The sequence below is a fragment of the Penicillium soppii genome, assembly GCF_028829465.1.
Source record: "Penicillium soppii strain IBT 18220 chromosome Unknown utg000007l, whole genome shotgun sequence".
Lineage (NCBI taxonomy): Eukaryota > Fungi > Ascomycota > Eurotiomycetes > Eurotiales > Aspergillaceae > Penicillium > Penicillium soppii.
Window position 1 is genome coordinate 2,126,638 of NW_026643237.1, and position 16,642 is coordinate 2,143,279.

The 16,642-nt window shown below is 47.5% G+C and overlaps 7 protein-coding genes across 7 annotated transcripts; 1 reads left to right on the forward strand and 6 right to left on the reverse strand.

Moving 5' to 3' along the window:
- Positions 1-718: 718 nt before the first annotated feature.
- Positions 719-2,432, reverse strand: N7529_010066 (uncharacterized protein; the record flags this gene model as incomplete). The annotated part of the gene is made up of 7 exons (XM_057245593.1): positions 719-828; positions 880-1,190; positions 1,246-1,357; positions 1,415-1,477; positions 1,540-1,597; positions 1,660-2,214; positions 2,292-2,432. The coding sequence occupies 7 exons, from the start codon at positions 2,430-2,432 to the stop codon at positions 719-721; spliced, it is 1,350 nt and encodes a 449-aa protein (XP_057093856.1).
- A 447-nt stretch (positions 2,433-2,879) lies between these two features.
- Positions 2,880-3,893, reverse strand: N7529_010067 (NAD(P)-dependent alcohol dehydrogenase; the record flags this gene model as incomplete). Its single annotated transcript, XM_057245594.1, has 1 exon — positions 2,880-3,893. One exon carries the CDS (start codon positions 3,891-3,893, stop codon positions 2,880-2,882), a length of 1,014 nt encoding a protein of 337 aa, XP_057093857.1.
- Positions 3,894-4,098: 205 nt separating this feature from the next.
- Positions 4,099-5,364, reverse strand: N7529_010068 (M20 family metallopeptidase; the record flags this gene model as incomplete). The annotated part of the gene is made up of 1 exon (XM_057245595.1): positions 4,099-5,364. The coding sequence occupies one exon, from the start codon at positions 5,362-5,364 to the stop codon at positions 4,099-4,101; it is 1,266 nt and encodes a 421-aa protein (XP_057093858.1).
- Positions 5,365-10,196: 4,832 nt separating this feature from the next.
- Positions 10,197-10,446, reverse strand: N7529_010069 (uncharacterized protein; the record flags this gene model as incomplete). The annotated part of the gene is made up of 2 exons (XM_057245596.1): positions 10,197-10,292; positions 10,360-10,446. The coding sequence occupies 2 exons, from the start codon at positions 10,444-10,446 to the stop codon at positions 10,197-10,199; spliced, it is 183 nt and encodes a 60-aa protein (XP_057093859.1).
- A 137-nt stretch (positions 10,447-10,583) lies between these two features.
- Positions 10,584-11,829, reverse strand: N7529_010070 (amidoligase enzyme-domain-containing protein; the record flags this gene model as incomplete). Its single annotated transcript, XM_057245597.1, has 4 exons — positions 10,584-10,704; positions 10,777-10,910; positions 10,970-11,517; positions 11,592-11,829. The coding sequence occupies 4 exons, from the start codon at positions 11,827-11,829 to the stop codon at positions 10,584-10,586; spliced, it is 1,041 nt and encodes a 346-aa protein (XP_057093860.1).
- A 1,082-nt stretch (positions 11,830-12,911) lies between these two features.
- Positions 12,912-13,967, forward strand: N7529_010071 (gamma-glutamylcyclotransferase family protein; the record flags this gene model as incomplete). The annotated part of the gene is made up of 1 exon (XM_057245598.1): positions 12,912-13,967. The coding sequence occupies one exon, from the start codon at positions 12,912-12,914 to the stop codon at positions 13,965-13,967; it is 1,056 nt and encodes a 351-aa protein (XP_057093861.1).
- Positions 13,968-15,094: 1,127 nt separating this feature from the next.
- On the reverse strand, positions 15,095-16,007 carry N7529_010072 (uncharacterized protein; the record flags this gene model as incomplete). The annotated part of the gene is made up of 2 exons (XM_057245599.1): positions 15,095-15,669; positions 15,731-16,007. 2 exons carry the CDS (start codon positions 16,005-16,007, stop codon positions 15,095-15,097), a joined length of 852 nt encoding a protein of 283 aa, XP_057093862.1.
- Between the last annotated feature and the right edge of the window lie 635 nt (positions 16,008-16,642).

A 16,642-nucleotide genomic window follows, 5' to 3' on the forward strand; every position in this document is an offset into this window, starting at 1 on the left:
GATGCCCAGTTTGATATGCTCGCACGGAGTTGCTAACAAGGTTGTTTTTTTACGAAAACAAGGCGCAAGTACCTGAGTCTTTCAAACTGCTTCAATAGGTGCACGCATCTTGAGACGTGAGATCGGGGTAAATGCAAACCAAGATCTTCCGGGCTCGACGTAGCCTCCAGCTCGTTGCTGCTGAGCCAAAATAGTTCCAGTGATTCCAAATTGTTGCGCCCTATTCGACCAATGGAAAATGCAAACTTGATAAAATCATCCATATCATCGAATTTGAACTGAATTAATCGATACGCAAAGGGTAGTGCCTCTTGATGAAATCTATCGGAGACCACGATTCATTGAGCTGATAACGTCTTAAAATCACAAATGTTCTGTGATCAGGTATCATATATCTGCTGATATAAATGCCAGATATGCGCCCAGAACCCTTCCAAGCGGCCAAAAAACAAGAGAAAACCCAGAGCCAATGTGACACACCCATCCTTGGTCTGTGAAACTCAGTCTACCTCGGAGAAGGAGGAAATTAGACGTGATGATAATTATTAGGCTTCATTGGCATCTAAGGACCTGGCTGCAGGCCAAATCAATGATGGCAGATGTTGAAGATTAGACAGGATTCTTTGGTGGTATGGGGCGCTAGGTAAGCGATCTATTATTTATCTAACTCAAGTAGCACAGGACAAACCTACTTAGGTGTCACTGTCTAATTTTGAGCTCACGAGACCGTCGCTTTGTGATTATATCGATTATATCCAAGACCAATGTGATAGACACCATCCATGAATGGAATTGAATCCAATGTGTCGATTTTCCATGCAGGAGAGGCTAATCGATAAGTAAAGCTGGATCATGCTAACATATCCAAAACTTTCTTACAAAGATCTCTGACTTGAATCCATCTTCGTAGCAGTGTAGCAATCTTTTGGTCTTTCAGATTTGGCCATGGGTTCTCTGAAGACCCAACCACTTCTTTGAGTCCAGTCTTCCCCTCTAGTCCCTTGATTGCCAATATGCATTCTTCCCAGTAGACTTTGACCCATTTGTGGACCAACTTTGTTGCTTCGTCGGGGGCAGGAACCGACGATGGACCAAAGACATAGAATTTCCAGTCATCATATTTCATGCATTTGAAACAAGCGACGTCTTTAACATCAAGGCTGGGTCCAGATGAGTTTATCTCATAGTGACTGAGGCCAAGAGTACGTTAGCTTAAGTTTTCTCGCCCCAGGAGAGGAAAATTACCCATCGTATCCATGTGTGCGCAAAGCTTCCTTGTCGTCAATTGTGAGGTCTTGGGATATGATGTCATCCAAATAAACGGCGTCGCTTCCATTTTGATCCAAGAAGAAGCCGTCTATCCACGCCCGAGTCAGTAACGAGCAAAAGTGGAATGTAAAGCAAATTTATTCACATTTCACGAAAAGATAATCATTGGGATGTTCTCCATAGTTCGTAAACACCTCGACTCCTTTCTCTTTAAGACCACATAAGTTGTCAGCCAAAGCATAGCCGATCATCAAGGGAGAGAGCTCTCACCAAGACGAGCGGTGGCCGTAATTCTAGACGTTTCTCCGTCGAAAACAACCTCGCATGGCTAATTTACTGTTTTAAAACAAGCTGCAAAGCGTGAAGCATGCCGAAGAGGCATCTACTTACCGCTTTGTCGGCATGATTAAAGTAGTCTGCAAAAGGCACCAAACCTATGGCATCATTCCAGTCATCGGGAGGCTTTTTGCCAGGACTGGCATAGTAAAAGCTTCGCGTATTCAGAATAAACCAATGGTGTGAGAAAATATTCCAATCCGTGGTAGGGAACACGGATAAAATAGTTTCCCAAGCACTCTGAAGCCGTTTTTGCTGTTTCATCAGGATGTTGTGGTACCTACCCTCAACTTTACCACCACCTGGCGGAGAGGAAAGCAGATTCCATTGTCCAGATGCGGAAGGGGGTAGAGTAGTATGCCCTAAGTTGTGAGTCTCCGGACATTCACACCACAGTACTGGTAAAGACTCTTGCAATTCTTGTCGAGAAGGCCATGTCTTGCGCCAGAGAGCCCAATGATCAAGTAAGCTCGCATCTCCATGTGTCATAAAAGCGGCGAGGATTGTCTGGATGTATGTTTTGTGCGGAAAGCGATCGACAAACTCTCTAGGAACGCAGTCAATGTTGAGCATTGTTGACAGAGGAACCGTGAGCATGATCTCATTGACCTTTGTAACATGTAAGTTATTGAAAATATTGCCCGAACCTCGCTATAGGACGCTTGAGAGCGTAGCTCATAGCTCACCTCTATGGTTCGGGTTGCGATCATTCCCATACCGCGTCCAGGAAATATGGTGGGAGCGACACCGTTCATTTGAATGCCATTAGACAATGCCCAGCGCAAGAAACTACGGTGATTGATATCAGACTCTTCATTACTGGCCATTTTTGAATCGAGCAAGATCGATCAATGTTGGATTGATGGCAATATCTCATTTTGGTCAATAGTCATTCTTTTCCATATGTGACCTGTGGACCCGCGAACCCGTGAACCCGTGAACCCGTGGAGCTGTGGGCCCGTGCAGCTGTGGACATTATGCGTTCTTAGTAAGCTTAACACCTGACCGCGTGGTGCATTGAAACTAACCAGTTGACACCACCGAATATTGGCTAGTTACCTTCACCACAACATATTTTACCAAGGTATCTTCACATGTATAAAGAGGCTATATGGGGATATATAGATCTTTAAACGAATAGGTAGATAGATAGAAAAGTAGGGTCATACATGCCTGCAGACACGAAAAAACATTGAAAATAACAACTCATGCTAAAAGGTACACATAATACATCAAATCCACATTGTTGATTGTTCAAAGCCTCGTCAGCCATTTTACGGCTTAGCCACATGGACAATAATTTTTCCCCTTGCCCTCCCAGACCGAAGTTTCTCAAATGCCTGAACAGCATCCTCAAACTCGAAGACAGTATCAAGCTGAATCTTGACAGCCCCCTTCTGGACCAACTCCCCAACCTTAACAAGGTCTTCACGAGTATTCTTAAAGAAGAAAATAACATACTTCCTCTTCCCACCACCTAAGAAACCAGGCACAACCAACCTCTCAGCAAAGGTAGCCATCGCCGAAGCACCAACCTGCACGAACGCCTTCCCAGGCGCAAGGAAATGATGCGACTCTCGATACAGCGGCGCAGGGTACCCAACATGATCAATGATGTGGTCAAAAACAACTCCGTCCGCACGCAACCTCGCAACAACATCCCCAGCAGAATAATCAATCACCACATCCGCTCCAAGCCCACGCACAAACTCCACATTCTTCGCAGAACAAGTAGCTGTAACATGACACCCCATTTCCTTAGCAATCTGGATCGCAAAGATCCCACACCCCCCAGACCCACCATTAACAAACACCTTGTCGCCAGCACTCACATACCCAGCCAAGCTCTGGTACGCCGTCTGACCGGCAATCCCAATCGAAGCAGCGTGGTCGATCTCCACGCCCTCAGGCACCGGTGCGAGAAGACTAGCTGATGCAACGAGGTACTCACCGAGCGAGCCGAACTGCGCTGGTTTGCTCAGGCATCCGTAGACCAGTTGGCCGGGTGAGAAGGCGCTTGCGCCGGGCCCGGCAATCACCACTCTGCCGCAGAAGTCCATGCCCGGGGAGGCCGGGGTACCGATCACGAGTTTGCGTGCTAGGAGGCCCATTTCGGGGACTTTGAAGTCTGCGGGGTTTAGAGAGGCGGAGAGCACTTGGATCAAGACGTTGTCGCCTGATATGGTGGGTGGTGCGCGTGTTGACGCGTTCAGGGTGAGGTTTTTTTCTAGGCCATTTGTTGTGCTGGAGTAGAGCCACGCTTTCATTTGTGTGGGTTGTGATGCCATTTTGGAAATTCGGTTTGAGATTTGTTTATGATTTTGCAGTTGGTATTGACGTTGAGATATGGGCAATCTTGAAATTGTTACGCGATGACCTCAGCGTTTCGCCTCCCGCCTTTATTGCCCGTTATCATCACAATGGGATCCCAGGAACAGCCTCTTCGTATGTAAATAATAAAAATGAATTAAATCAACCTAAATTGAACCATGTTCACTTCTTCAAAAAGGTCAAGGCTCCAAGCGCCATCGCATCAATTCCCGTCCGCAGAGTGGGCTGGATAACCGGCGCGAAGAAAGGCGAGTGATTTCCAGGCAACCGATCAACAGTGCCCTTAGCAACAGCATCATCCCAAGTCTCAGGATCCGTCCCACCAAACATCCACATAACATACGGTGCCCCAACAGCAGTCGCCAACAAAGAGAAATCCTCACTAGCAGCCGGCGGTTCCATCTCAACAAGATTCTCCCCAAAGAACGGCTGGAACGTCTCCCGAAGAGAATCAATAGTCTTACCATCATTGATAGTCGATGGCGTCGAATAAGTAAGCTTAACCATAGGCTTCTCAACCGCCCCAGCAGCCTGGCACTCCGCCTCAATAATGCGATGGATAGCACCACACACGCGCTTGCGCACATCATCGTCAAACGTGCGCACATTGAGCTGCAGATCGAGATGCGCGGGGATAATATTTGGCGAATTGCCAGCATGGATACTACCACAGGTCACAACCGCCATTTTGCCGGGCGTAACTTCACGCGAAACAATAGACTGCAGCTTCGTGACGATCGCGGCACCAATAACGATAGGATCGATCGTCGTCTGAGGCGCAGAGCCGTGCCCGCCCCGACCGAAGACCCGGACGTCGTAGGCGTCTGCTGCTGTGAGTAGCGGCCCCGCGTGCAGGTTGACCGTGCCTGCGCGCATGCGCATGACGTGCGACGCGAGCACAAGATCCGGCTTGGGGATCTTGTCGTAGAGCCCGTCGTCAAGCATGGCCTGCGCGCCGTCGAGGTGTTCCTCCGCTGGCTGGAAGATGCAGATTAGCGTGCCGCTCCAGTGCTCGCGGGCGCTGTTTAGGAGCGTAGAGGCCGCCATCAGGGTTGCAACGTGCGAGTCGTGTCCGCAGGCGTGCATGACTGGCTTCACGCCGTCTTTGTCTTTGATGTGCTTGGTGCTTGCGTAGGGGAGGCCTGTTTGTTCTTTTACGGGTAGGGCGTCCATGTCCGCCCGCAGGAGGATGGTTGGGCCATCGCCGTTACGGAGGATGCCTGCTACGCCGTGGCCGCCGATTTTGGTGTGGACTTCAAAGTCGAGGCTTTTCAGGTGATTGGATGCTATCTTGGCGGTTTCTTCTTCTTGGCCTGATAGTTCTGGATTGGTGTGGAGGTGTCGATAGACATCTTCGAATGGTTTGATGTCTGGGCGGTAGCGATTGACAATCTCGCCCAGATTATTCTTTTTCTCTTCTAGATCCATAGTGAGCATGTATGATGTACGATGAGTTTAGGATGAGTGTTACCTGATATTTGCATGATGGATGACAATGGTGAGAAGCAGATAACGGAAAGTTCCCCTCCTTTACGCCAGGTCCACTTTACATTTAGGAATTTCAATGGGTTGGTTCGGGCGATCAATAATCTCCGTTCTGAAATAATCTGGATGCCGGCAATGGTATACGCGATGTTCTAGTTCGTCAATTAATAGGCGATATCTCCGCCGTCGGCAAACCCCTCGAATCACTTCCCCCGCAAGTCAACTCCAACCCACTTCCCCCCGATTCAACTCCGATTCGACTCGCCTATTCTCGGTCAATTCCGCGTTTCGATATCCTTGCCATATATACACATCTTATTGGATAATCTCTATCGAATAAATTATAATTCCGCCCGTATCATAGTATAACGTGGATCCTGGTCGTTCCGGCACCCCACCAAAATTTCATACTTTCTACACTTTTTAAACTCCAATTAAACAACCAAAACACCATTAAATTGACTAATTAAACCTTTTCGGGCATGTAGTATACCTATGCCCTTTCCCCATGCATAATGAACATGTAGTTTGCTGGCGTACAGGGGCCAAAACAGGAAGTATAGGTTCAACCTGGGGTTCTGGAGCAGGTGTAGGGTTAGATATATATCTCACACTAACATCTTCCTCACCACCCATATTGGCAGTAGGGTCTGGAAGCTCTGTTAAACTACCTATGTTAGGTATCTGCTTCTTTGATTTCTCCCTTTTTTTTATCTGTTTTCTATTTCCCTCCCGTAAACGCTTAATCTCATCCCGCATTAAGATGTGCTCGTGAACTAGCTTAACCGACATATTGTAAAACCGTTGAAGATCACGTTTTGTAGGCGAAGAGATCTTATCAGCAGCCGAGCTTAGACCAGAATTGAGCCTAGATTTGCGTTTTTCTAGCTGCTTAGTCGTCCGAGGGATGCCGGTAGAGATATTACTACCTGATGTTGAACCTTGTGAAACTGGTCGATCTGGTAGAGGCGGAGATTGAAGGCGAATATTGAGTTTTGATAGTACCCGATCAGGATCTAATGGCACTAAACCAGTAGCTGCGAAGGCACTTTGAACGATAGACTCTTTGAATGAATCGTTACGAGCCGCTGGAAAGATATCAAGGAAGTCATCTTTCTCGATAGAATCGATGCCTAATCGGGTATATTCTGCAACCCGCCTTCCGTAAGAGCGCTTTAACACAGCAAAACAACCAACATCAAGAGGCTGTAAAAGATGAGAGGCATGCGGAGGCATACATATTGGTATAATGTTGTTTTCCTGGCAAATCTTATCGAATGTCGCTGTAAGATGACTGTCGTGGCTATCAAGGACCAAAAGACAATGTTTCCCTTTTATCTGACTTTTTGTATGCGGAATGAAGTGTTTTTGAAGCCAATCAACGCCAATTTCGTTACTCGTCCAGCCGTTTGGACTAACGTTAAGAGCCCAATGTTTTGGAAGGTCGTCGAACCATCGTTCCATGAAGTTTTTGCCTTTAAAGATAACGTATGGTGGGAGCGCTCGCCCGGAGGCGCAAATTGTTTCAATAACAGTCACCCATTCGCGATTACCAGCTTGTAAAACGCCCCTCCGACCGGTATAAAATGACTGTGTGATAATCTTCGTTGTTGCACTAACTCCCATCGCAAATCCCGATTCGTCAAAGTTGTAGATATCATCGGAAGTAATACCATATTGAGCAATCGTTTTTTCAACAAGCTTAAACCACTCAATAATAATATTTGGATCTTCCATTAAGGCGCGTTTATAGTCATATTTGCGAGAGAATCGACTAGAAAGCTCGGGATGTCGTTTAATGTATTGTGTTGGCCAATTCTTACTAACGGTCTGGGGGGCATGATCTCCACGGTTTTCGAGTAGTAAAATAGCCATATCTCTTAACATGGCGATCGTGAGAGCAGCACCTCTATAATCCATAGAGATTAACCAACCCTGGATTGATTCCTCTTCTAATTGGGTGAATTTATGGCCTATAGCCCTTGTGCCAGACCAACTGGTTACCCCTTTCATCCGGTCTTGTAGCGTAGATCGTGGGACTTCGAAAGAGCGAGCAGCAGCAGCAACGGAGGTAAACCGGCCATTTTTGATAGCCTTAATTGCTAGTAGGACTCTGCCTTCCTGCTCAACTGATTTCTGAGCTTTTTGACCGCGGATTGGAGGCATGGTAGGTGTTTAAAAATAGGAGGCTTGGTGAGGGGAAGCAAATTTGAAGTGCCTGCCGGAACGGCCGGGATGCCGGAACGACCAGGATCCACGTTATCATTTTATGGTACTTTGTGCTGAGCAAAGCCTTCTCTTGAACATGGTCGAATTCAAAAGCGCAAGAATAGCTACATATGCCTTGTGCATGTAAACCTATACATCAAAGAAAGACAAAGTAAAATCCTTCATTTTTTGATCTGTAGGTGGGACTTCGCTGAATTACGGCACTGGCAATCCTCGTAATTGATCGTCACCCAAGAACTCAGAATGGTAGCACAATGCTAGATACTTCAGAGACAGTCTAGATGGGATTATAACTGCCAATGAGCAGGAAATCCCCAATAGCAACCATGAAGCCGGATGTCCCACTAGGTCTCGAACCCTAAGCACGGGGGCTGGCGTCGGTTTCAAGTTATAACCCCAGCAAAGCTCCCGTAAATATGGCATATCTACAGGTGGTAGAGTGATACATCACGCTGCCTGCCATGCTCTCGATTATTCTCTGCAAATATTACTGCTGCGTCTCATTGAAACCCCGCAATGCCCTCAATCGGTCATATTCTTCGAGGACCTACCGTCCTACCTCGAAGATGATGGAGCGAAGTATAATTATGGCTATATTGCTTGAAAGGAGGCCCAAGAACTGCTCGACTACTTGGACAGCGTTTGAAAAGGGCAGAGCCGTAGTTCTCTGTTTCACTGCTTTCCTTTTCGTATAAGTAGAGATCATTTTGTATACATAATGTCTGATGTAAAGTTTGTTATCCATTTAAACAGAAGAACGTCCTCGGGTGTAACTCGCGCAGCGTAGCTGACCTTCACCGCAGTAATCATAAACCTACCCGGCCTGTTAGTTGACTCCATTTACGTGGTGATCGGCCTCAAGGAGAAGCTTTACGCATCCGCAATGTCCAACTCTCTAAACTCCATTAATTCAACGAAGTTTGCGACAGTCTTTTCTAGGCTAGAACTATTGGGCTCGAGTGTAGTTGGCCCAACATACGGTATCCTCCATGAGTTCTAATCCGAGAACAGGCTCCAAAGCAATTGCTTCCTCTGCAAGTTGTCGAAAGACCTTTCCCGTCGATCTAAGTTTAGGGCACACATAGTCACTCCTAGGATCTTTGATCAATGTTGCGCCCTAAATCATTAATTAGCTCATTGGTCTTTATCAAACTCAGGAAAGTGAGGGATCGACTTTATTATATGATGTTGATTCCATAACCTCTGCAATCTCAGAGATTATTATGCACGCAATATGGTTGTGGTTAAAATGATTCTGAATACTCAGGTGCTCCAACGCCAAAGGAGGTGGTGGCTAAACTATAACTTGCTTGATAATTAGGGATTGTTCTCTTCACGCCCTCGACCTAGCGTCTACTCCTAGAAAACGAACGAGCAATTATTATCTTTAAGACTTGTCAAGAAAAGAATTCCGGATTTTGATCCTTATAGACGTGCTCTAGCTTTAGACCGTCCTTGAATATTACACCACAGATTTCTCGGTATACAGCTTTGAGAATGTTTTCATTGGCTTTTAACACCTACCACCCACTATACTCCTTAGCCGCTTTATACCCAGGTCTAGGGATCTCCAGCGGGCTTATAGACTTTAAGTTAGCAGCGGCCTACATATCTTTAGCATAAATTCCTTACCCTAAAAGAATAGACCTGACTATCATAGAAGCTATTTTTTGTATAGTCGAAGGCCGCGTGTAAAAGTACCAAGATGCGAGAGAGCGGGGGATCCATGGATGTATTTGATGGATCTTGCCAGACTATTAGGATTCCCCTTTTGCTTGGTTTGTTTGCATGGAAGATTCTAAATTTCTAACACAATGTATCGTATTTTGAAGCGGCAAATCATGCTATCTGTCTTCTGTCGATCGATTCGCGGATATCGATCATCGGCAGAACAATACCCGTCCTCTTGAGATACATGCGACAAATTAGTCAAGCGCACCAATGTGAGTACGAATAACAATGTGTTACCTTGCGCTATAATAGTACTGACACTCTAAATTTAAGCTCTGCATCTGTACTGCAGGAATCATCGGATGCAATGTTGGGTTGCCTGTTGCAGGGTTATCATCCCACGTTCAAACCCCATCCTCTGGGGCAAGAGGTAGAGTCACTTCTGTTCTTGAGCCCTGCACAGCAGATGTGCTACTATAATGGGAAACTTTTCGGCGGATATATTGCCCTGCTGATGTACCACATTCTTGCCGATTGCTGCAAGCCAGCGGCGTTCGCAGCTTAACACGTCTTACCTCCAATCGGTCCCACCAACAGCTCCGATATACTTCGCGCATGGCCCGATAGGGTTGAAAGTCGCAAGATCTATTTAAAAGGATCTCTCTAGATTCTAGGAAAGACTTCTCAAGATTGGGTTGACGCGATCAAAACGGAAGCTTTGTACATAAGGCCAAAATCTTGGGAATAATGACCAATATTTATGTATCGAACTATGCATCCACTTAATATGCTTATTTTGGCTTACTTGGTTGGAAAGTCGTGAACTGCGCAACAATGAAGCCTTCCAGTATGCCTGACAACGACACTCAACACTTTTATACCCGGGAAGCCATGCGGGCGTTGAACGCCGGGTCTGTGAAGCTCAGGCCGAAGTTGTCCATCGTTTCTAATAGGTCATCGGCGGATAATTTCTATACCCAATAGAGCTTTGTAAGCGTTGTAGATACGTTTTCAATAAACTTCAAGGAGATAGCTCACAAGAACCATATTTTCTGCATCTTCGAGTGAGAACCGCGCTAAGTTGTTGACTGACTCTCGGCTTCGAACAAGGCCGTTCATCTTCATTATCAAGATCAATACATAACCTAGATCTTACATTGCCTTCTCCGCGGCTAATCCAACGCAGCTTAGGTCTAACGGAATTTGCGGCGTTATCACAGGATGACGTATTTGTCTCTTCCCTGCTCCATGTCATTCACCCATTAACTCTCGTCCCCCGATGTGTAGCCCGAATCCGAGTACTCGGAAGCACTCTTTGACAAGATCGACGATATCTCCGAGTCGTCCTCGTCGCTGTCCACCGTGTCTTCCCAATGTCCACTACTACAAGGGATCGTTAGTATCGTCTCTTTCGGGAGTCAAAGTCCGGGCCGATGAAGGGGAAATGGGACAAACCTGTAGGACTCATTCAGGTCGCGCCAGTCTGGCGGCAGGTCGTCTGTGACTTGAATAGTGCGGGCGTATCTTTTGATTTTTTTCCAGAAGTCATCTGTCTGTGGACGATCGCTTGCCTTTTTGTGAGGGAAGCGCTATTTGACGAGTACGGTTAGTGGTCGAGAGTTTGGCCTCGGCGAAGTACATCTCTTACTTTACTGGATATGCAGAGCTGGATGAATGATACGACAAAGGCAATCCACCATTTTGTCCGGTTTGGACCTCTGAGGCCGCGCCCACCTCGAAACTCGATGGTGCCGGTACAGCGGGCGCCGGGGACGATGTGCTCGAAGTTCCACATCACGCGCCGGTCCTGTTGCATAAAGCGCTTCAACTCCTGCTCGTCATCGACCTTCCAAATCCGTTCCATGGTCAGTTGGACGTCGATGTTGGAGCCGCTCTCGTACCACATGCCGACATATGACGCTTGCCAGTTTTTCTGGCAGTACGCGTTGTTGCGGCGAGGAGCGGGGAGCATGTCGTTCAGGTTGTTCGCGTAAAAGACGATGCCGCAGGCGATATTCTTCAGCTCCTTCATGGTGAAGCGCTTGTTGGGCCCGGGGGAGACGTGGATGTGGCTGCCGCATTTGGCGGAGCGGCGGGGAATTTCGAAGACCCGGTTCCACGAGGTCCAGAAGAGGTCGATCTCGGTTTCCCAGGGGTCGCTGGTGCTGAGTACTGGGGACACGGCTTCTATGGGAACTTCCGACTCGGCGTATTAGTATTTTGTGATTAGGACGGAGAGCTCTGTCCCCGGGATGAACAGCAGTTCTCACTGGCAGGGTGGGCTGGGTTGCCCAACGATCCATCTTTTGTGAGGAACCATTTGTCGTAATGCTCGGAATGCTTGCGGTATTTGCCTTCCAGGGAATCTGCCTTTGCATCAAGGCCATGGGAGCGGAGAGATGCAGCGAGTTTCTCGTAGTAGAACCTTCGGCCCAGTGGGTGTCGGACTACGTGAGGTCCGGAAATGAGCTCGATCTCGATGCCGAAGTAGAAAGAGTATCTTGCCATGATGTTCGTGTCAATGTCGCTTTCGTCAGCTCCTTCATATATACATTTATGTCAGGCACTTCAAGGTGGGCGCTCGCTGCTACACACAAGATGAGAAGTCCGGTAATATGTTGTTCATCACATCTTTAGTCTCTCAGCCTCATCAGCCGTTTCCGAGCCGATTCTTCAAATCAGATATTGACGCTTGGCAATTTCTCGACATTGAACACCCCCTGCCCATTCCTCTCCCCACTCGAGCGGGGAAAGGTCCCAATAGGACCCTCCGCATGGAGGTGGCAGAGTCTCAGCGCCCAACCTCCCTCTCATCTGTACTCCGTACGAGTAGGAAAGTAAGTCACCGGGACGGTATAGGCGCCGAAGAGCCCAAAAGAGAAAGAGTCCGATACAGTGGCTGCAAAGTGAGAGACAGCCGCATTACGGTAGCTCAGCCACCGACAAAGAGAAAACCGCAGCACGACAAGTATGGCCTCTTACCCGCCCTGACTCAGGCAGGTTCGAGGAGTGCACATGCCGGGACGGAAACAAGTGGTTGATGCGAGAGAGCAGCGAGAACGATGCTCTGTTGAGTTGGATAAGACGCCGGTACGCTTACTGTACAGCAGTTGATACGAGTATATGCGGTCGCTAGCCCTGAAGCGATACCTCGAACCTACATAGGATCTGACAATATAATTATCGTCGGGCTGTACGAGATGGTATATATCACAAAAATTACTAATCTAAAATAGGCAGAACTGCAATATCTGTGACCTTGCCTCTATCGACTGCCGTAGGTAGTTGGACCAATCACGCGGTGCTAAAAGTGAGTGCAGATTCCGCCTCACTGCGCCATGCACCTCCTTGACACGTCATATACAATGCTGCATACATAGGCATTAGGCGCGTGGCTTACGCTGTGATAGATTTTTCAGCCCGATCGAAATCTGATTGTGGGAAAAGAACACCATACTGTCGTTCACACAATCATTCTACGCAACACGGATTTCTTGTCCAATTGTGTCTAAGACGGACTCCTTTGGTTATTCCTTACTTCATGCTTGTGATTTGAGCCGTCCGGGTCGTGGAATACCTTTAAGCCTAGAATGTCGTCCAAAATAATTCATCGTCAATACTATTTCACCTTCGGCAGCAACATGAGTTTGACACAAATGGCAGAACGTTGTCCCGGAAGCGCTTTCATCGGGAAGGCCACACTGCGAGGATATAAATGGCAGATCAACCAGAGACATGTGGCGAACATTGTCAAAGTCACCGAAGACGTTTCAAGTGGACCAGCCGGTCAAGCTGATATGGTCGAGGGCCTCGTGTTCTCCATTACCGATAAGGACCGTCGGACTCTAGATCGCAAGGAAGGCATCAAACTCGGTGTTTATGAACGAGTCGTGCTGAATGTTCACCTGGAGCGACATCCAAATTTAACCGAGAAAAAGACAGCGTTTGTTCGAGACAGGCTTCAAGATGAGTCTTTTGACATTGGCGAAATTCCAGCGAATCCAGCAAATTTAGTAACTCCACAGCCCAAGCTGTCAGTCCTGTCCAAAAAGCCGCCGCCCTCAGTAAGAAGTCCGGCAGCTGAGGTTGAAGAAATTGAGGCGATCACATACCTGAGCACCAAGTATGCTGATGATGGACTGATACGACTCGAGTATGTCCAAAGGATGGAAAACGCAATAAACGACGCTGTGAAGCTCAACGTTTCGCGGGATTTCGTGAAACGGTATCTTGAACCTTACGTCAATGGAGATGTGTATCAACCGGAAGAGGACGTCCAAGAAAACCGCTCGACTTCCAATCCGTCTGTTTCACAGACTGTCTTCGAAGAAAGGAAAAGAAAGGCAAAAAGCGGACCTGTTTTGCACTCCGCTGCTGCACAGAGGCCAGATCACGCCCATCGAGCTCATCACACCAGTAAAAAGAGCCACGGCGCAAACTCCAAGAAACAGCCCCTCCCATGCGAAGAGAGGAAAAGGAGAGCCCACCCACGAAAAGGCGAGGAAGAACAAATCTCAAGAGAGGAACAAGACAAAGAGCCCACCGGCTTTTGGTCCTCCATGTCGTCAATGTTTGGCTCTGGTCAGAGTCAAGGCACCGCAAAATCTCCTCAGGATCGCTACGATAGGATAAATCCGAAGTGTTAACATGATTTTATTCAATGAATTAAAAAACGTTTTCTCACGAAATTGAATAATTAACTATAATCAAAGAAATTCTCAACTTAAGTATAGAAGTATTAGCCTTATTGACTTGAATTGATCTTTAGATTGTAGAGATATAACCATGGCTGTGGCGGGCCTGCGTCCCAGGGCTCCGAGCAAGCTACGCACGGCAGTCAGCTTTTGGCTTTCTGCGGCAGCTTATATGAGACGTCTGGCGAGCACCGACAATCAAGTATTGACTGTTTGCAACTCCTGGCTGCTGTTTGTCATACGGTTTTGTATGAGTGGAGATGTCCCAATATCCTTCTGCCTGTTGCCTAAATACTAGGTAATTGTTGTGTATTTAGATGCGTCCTTCTCCCCTAGCTACCCAGGTAGCTCTTGCTCCCCAGCTTAGTATTCTAGTATGAGCGTACCAACAATACTACGTGTTGACTGACAACCGGTTCATATGCTGTTAAGTGCCTACATAGGTAGTTTATCTGTATATAAATACCTACGTATACTTTATCAATTTTTACATCAATGAAAACTTGGTACGTGTAGGTAATAAACTTGCACTATATATTATAATCCCCCAGTCTCGTACTCTTATAGCACAGGTGACTAGGAATGACCTTCCGACATATGGAATGCATACCAGGTCCCATTTAAATTGACAATGCACCCTTTCACCAAGTCTCAATATTTCCCCCCCCCCCCCCCCCGGTTGAAATAAATGAAGGGATTAACATCGGCAACCCTGAGCATCGGCCGTGCAGAGCTGAAGATAAGCGGTAATTACGACTCAGGGTCCGAAGTGCTGCCACTTTGAGGGACGAAGCTGTTACTCGGCGGATCAAATGGATAATCATCACCCGGGTCGTCAGCGATTTCGGATCTGCAATTTCAAACATATTAATTTACTGGATACATCCAAAGCAAAGGGTGAAAAACGCACCGATTAGATTCGTTCATGGTCTTGAAGCTTTCCGGCAAATGTTGGGCCATGCTCTCGGTAGCGGCGGCGTTTCGGATCTTTTTCCAGAATTGTGACGAGGTGTTGGACGCGTAAGAACTCTTGAGAGGCAATTTGAACTGCGACATGTTAGTACAAGTGCCTCACTACGTCAAGCGTTGAAATTTGTGCGACAAACCTCTTGGATGGCCAGAATCATAAACGCCACGGCAAAACTTATCCACCGCTTCGTCCTTACTGGGCCTCTGAGGCACCTTCCACCTCGAAATTCAACCGCGCCGATCGCCGGCTCCTCTGTAAATGGCATACGCGTGACATTGTGGAAGTTCCAGAGTACCGGGCGGTCCTTTTTCGACAAGCCCTGTACAAGTTCGACGAGTTTCTCCTTGTTCTTTACAGCGTTGATCAACGCCGCTACTTCGCTTATGCTCTTCCCTTTCAGGAGATGAGAATGTTTCTTGTTAGGCACACAGTAGTGGTAATTTCTCCGACTTTGAGGGAGAATTTGCTGGACTTGCTCGTCGAAGAATACGACGGCAAAGGCGATTGCCTGCAACTCTTTGAGGTAGAAGGTGCCTCTACCGGGGGACACGTGAACATGGCTACCGCATCTCAACACGCGCCGGGGCATGTGGAAGACGGCCCTCATGGCGGCCCAGTATGCATCAATTTCATCCTCCCACCGCTTGCGTGTTTCCAGTCGCGGCGATACGGCCTCGAAAGGCACTGGACACAAAATGTCAGCCTGTCTTAGGATGATTGAGTTAAAGTGCGGGATTCGACCTACCACCGGGATGCTTGGGCCAGTCTGGAGCAATCAGCGATCCATCCCAAGTGATCCACCAATTAAGGTGGCGCTCCCTCGTCTCACGATACTGGGTCCTCCGGGATTCAGCAATTACTTTCAATGGTTCTTGGTCACAGCCCTTCCTGTTGCGCAGAGCTTTGGCAATCTTGCCATACCAGAGGTCAAGGTCATCTTTCACGGGTGCCGGTACGGGCTGTTGTTTATTGTGCGGCTCGACGATGACCTCTATCTCCACGCCGAAGTAGTAGAAGGTCATATTGTCCTCGATTATCTAGGTTTCACTGCTGGGATTGTTCAGCTGGAGACTTAAGCATTTATATGTTCAAAGGGGAGGCTGTTGCTATGCAGCAGACAAGAGCCTCTGGCTTTGCCTTAGGCCATTATATATCCTAAAACGCCTCGGCAAAAGATCACAACCATTCAGAGCCAACACCAGACACATGTTAGGCGCATTCGGTTTCAATTCTGCCTATTTGTTTATTACTGCCGTCCCCCGCCGGATCAAGAGGCCGCAGTCCCAAGGTTGGTGTTCCTAGCTGCATCTGCGTGATCTGACACATTTGCTCAAGAGGAACCGAGCACAGTCAGCCCCATTCAGCCGCAAGTATGTTCGCGAGGAGCCACTCCGTTCGTGCCGCAGCGAACGAGGCTGTTAATCTTTAGTCCCTTACTACGTTCCAATGTGTACTAACATCATCGGGTTAGGCTTTTTTGTACCCAGCACTAAATTATATTAGTCCATCACATGAGGGCTAGATGTAACCTATTTTTTGAATAATAATCTTGCGTTCCTGTCTCTTAGTAATCCCCATAGTAATGAGAACACACCCGCCCCACGGAATTAAATCTCCATTTTTGAAGCTATTTACATGCCTTTAAATGATCTGTTTC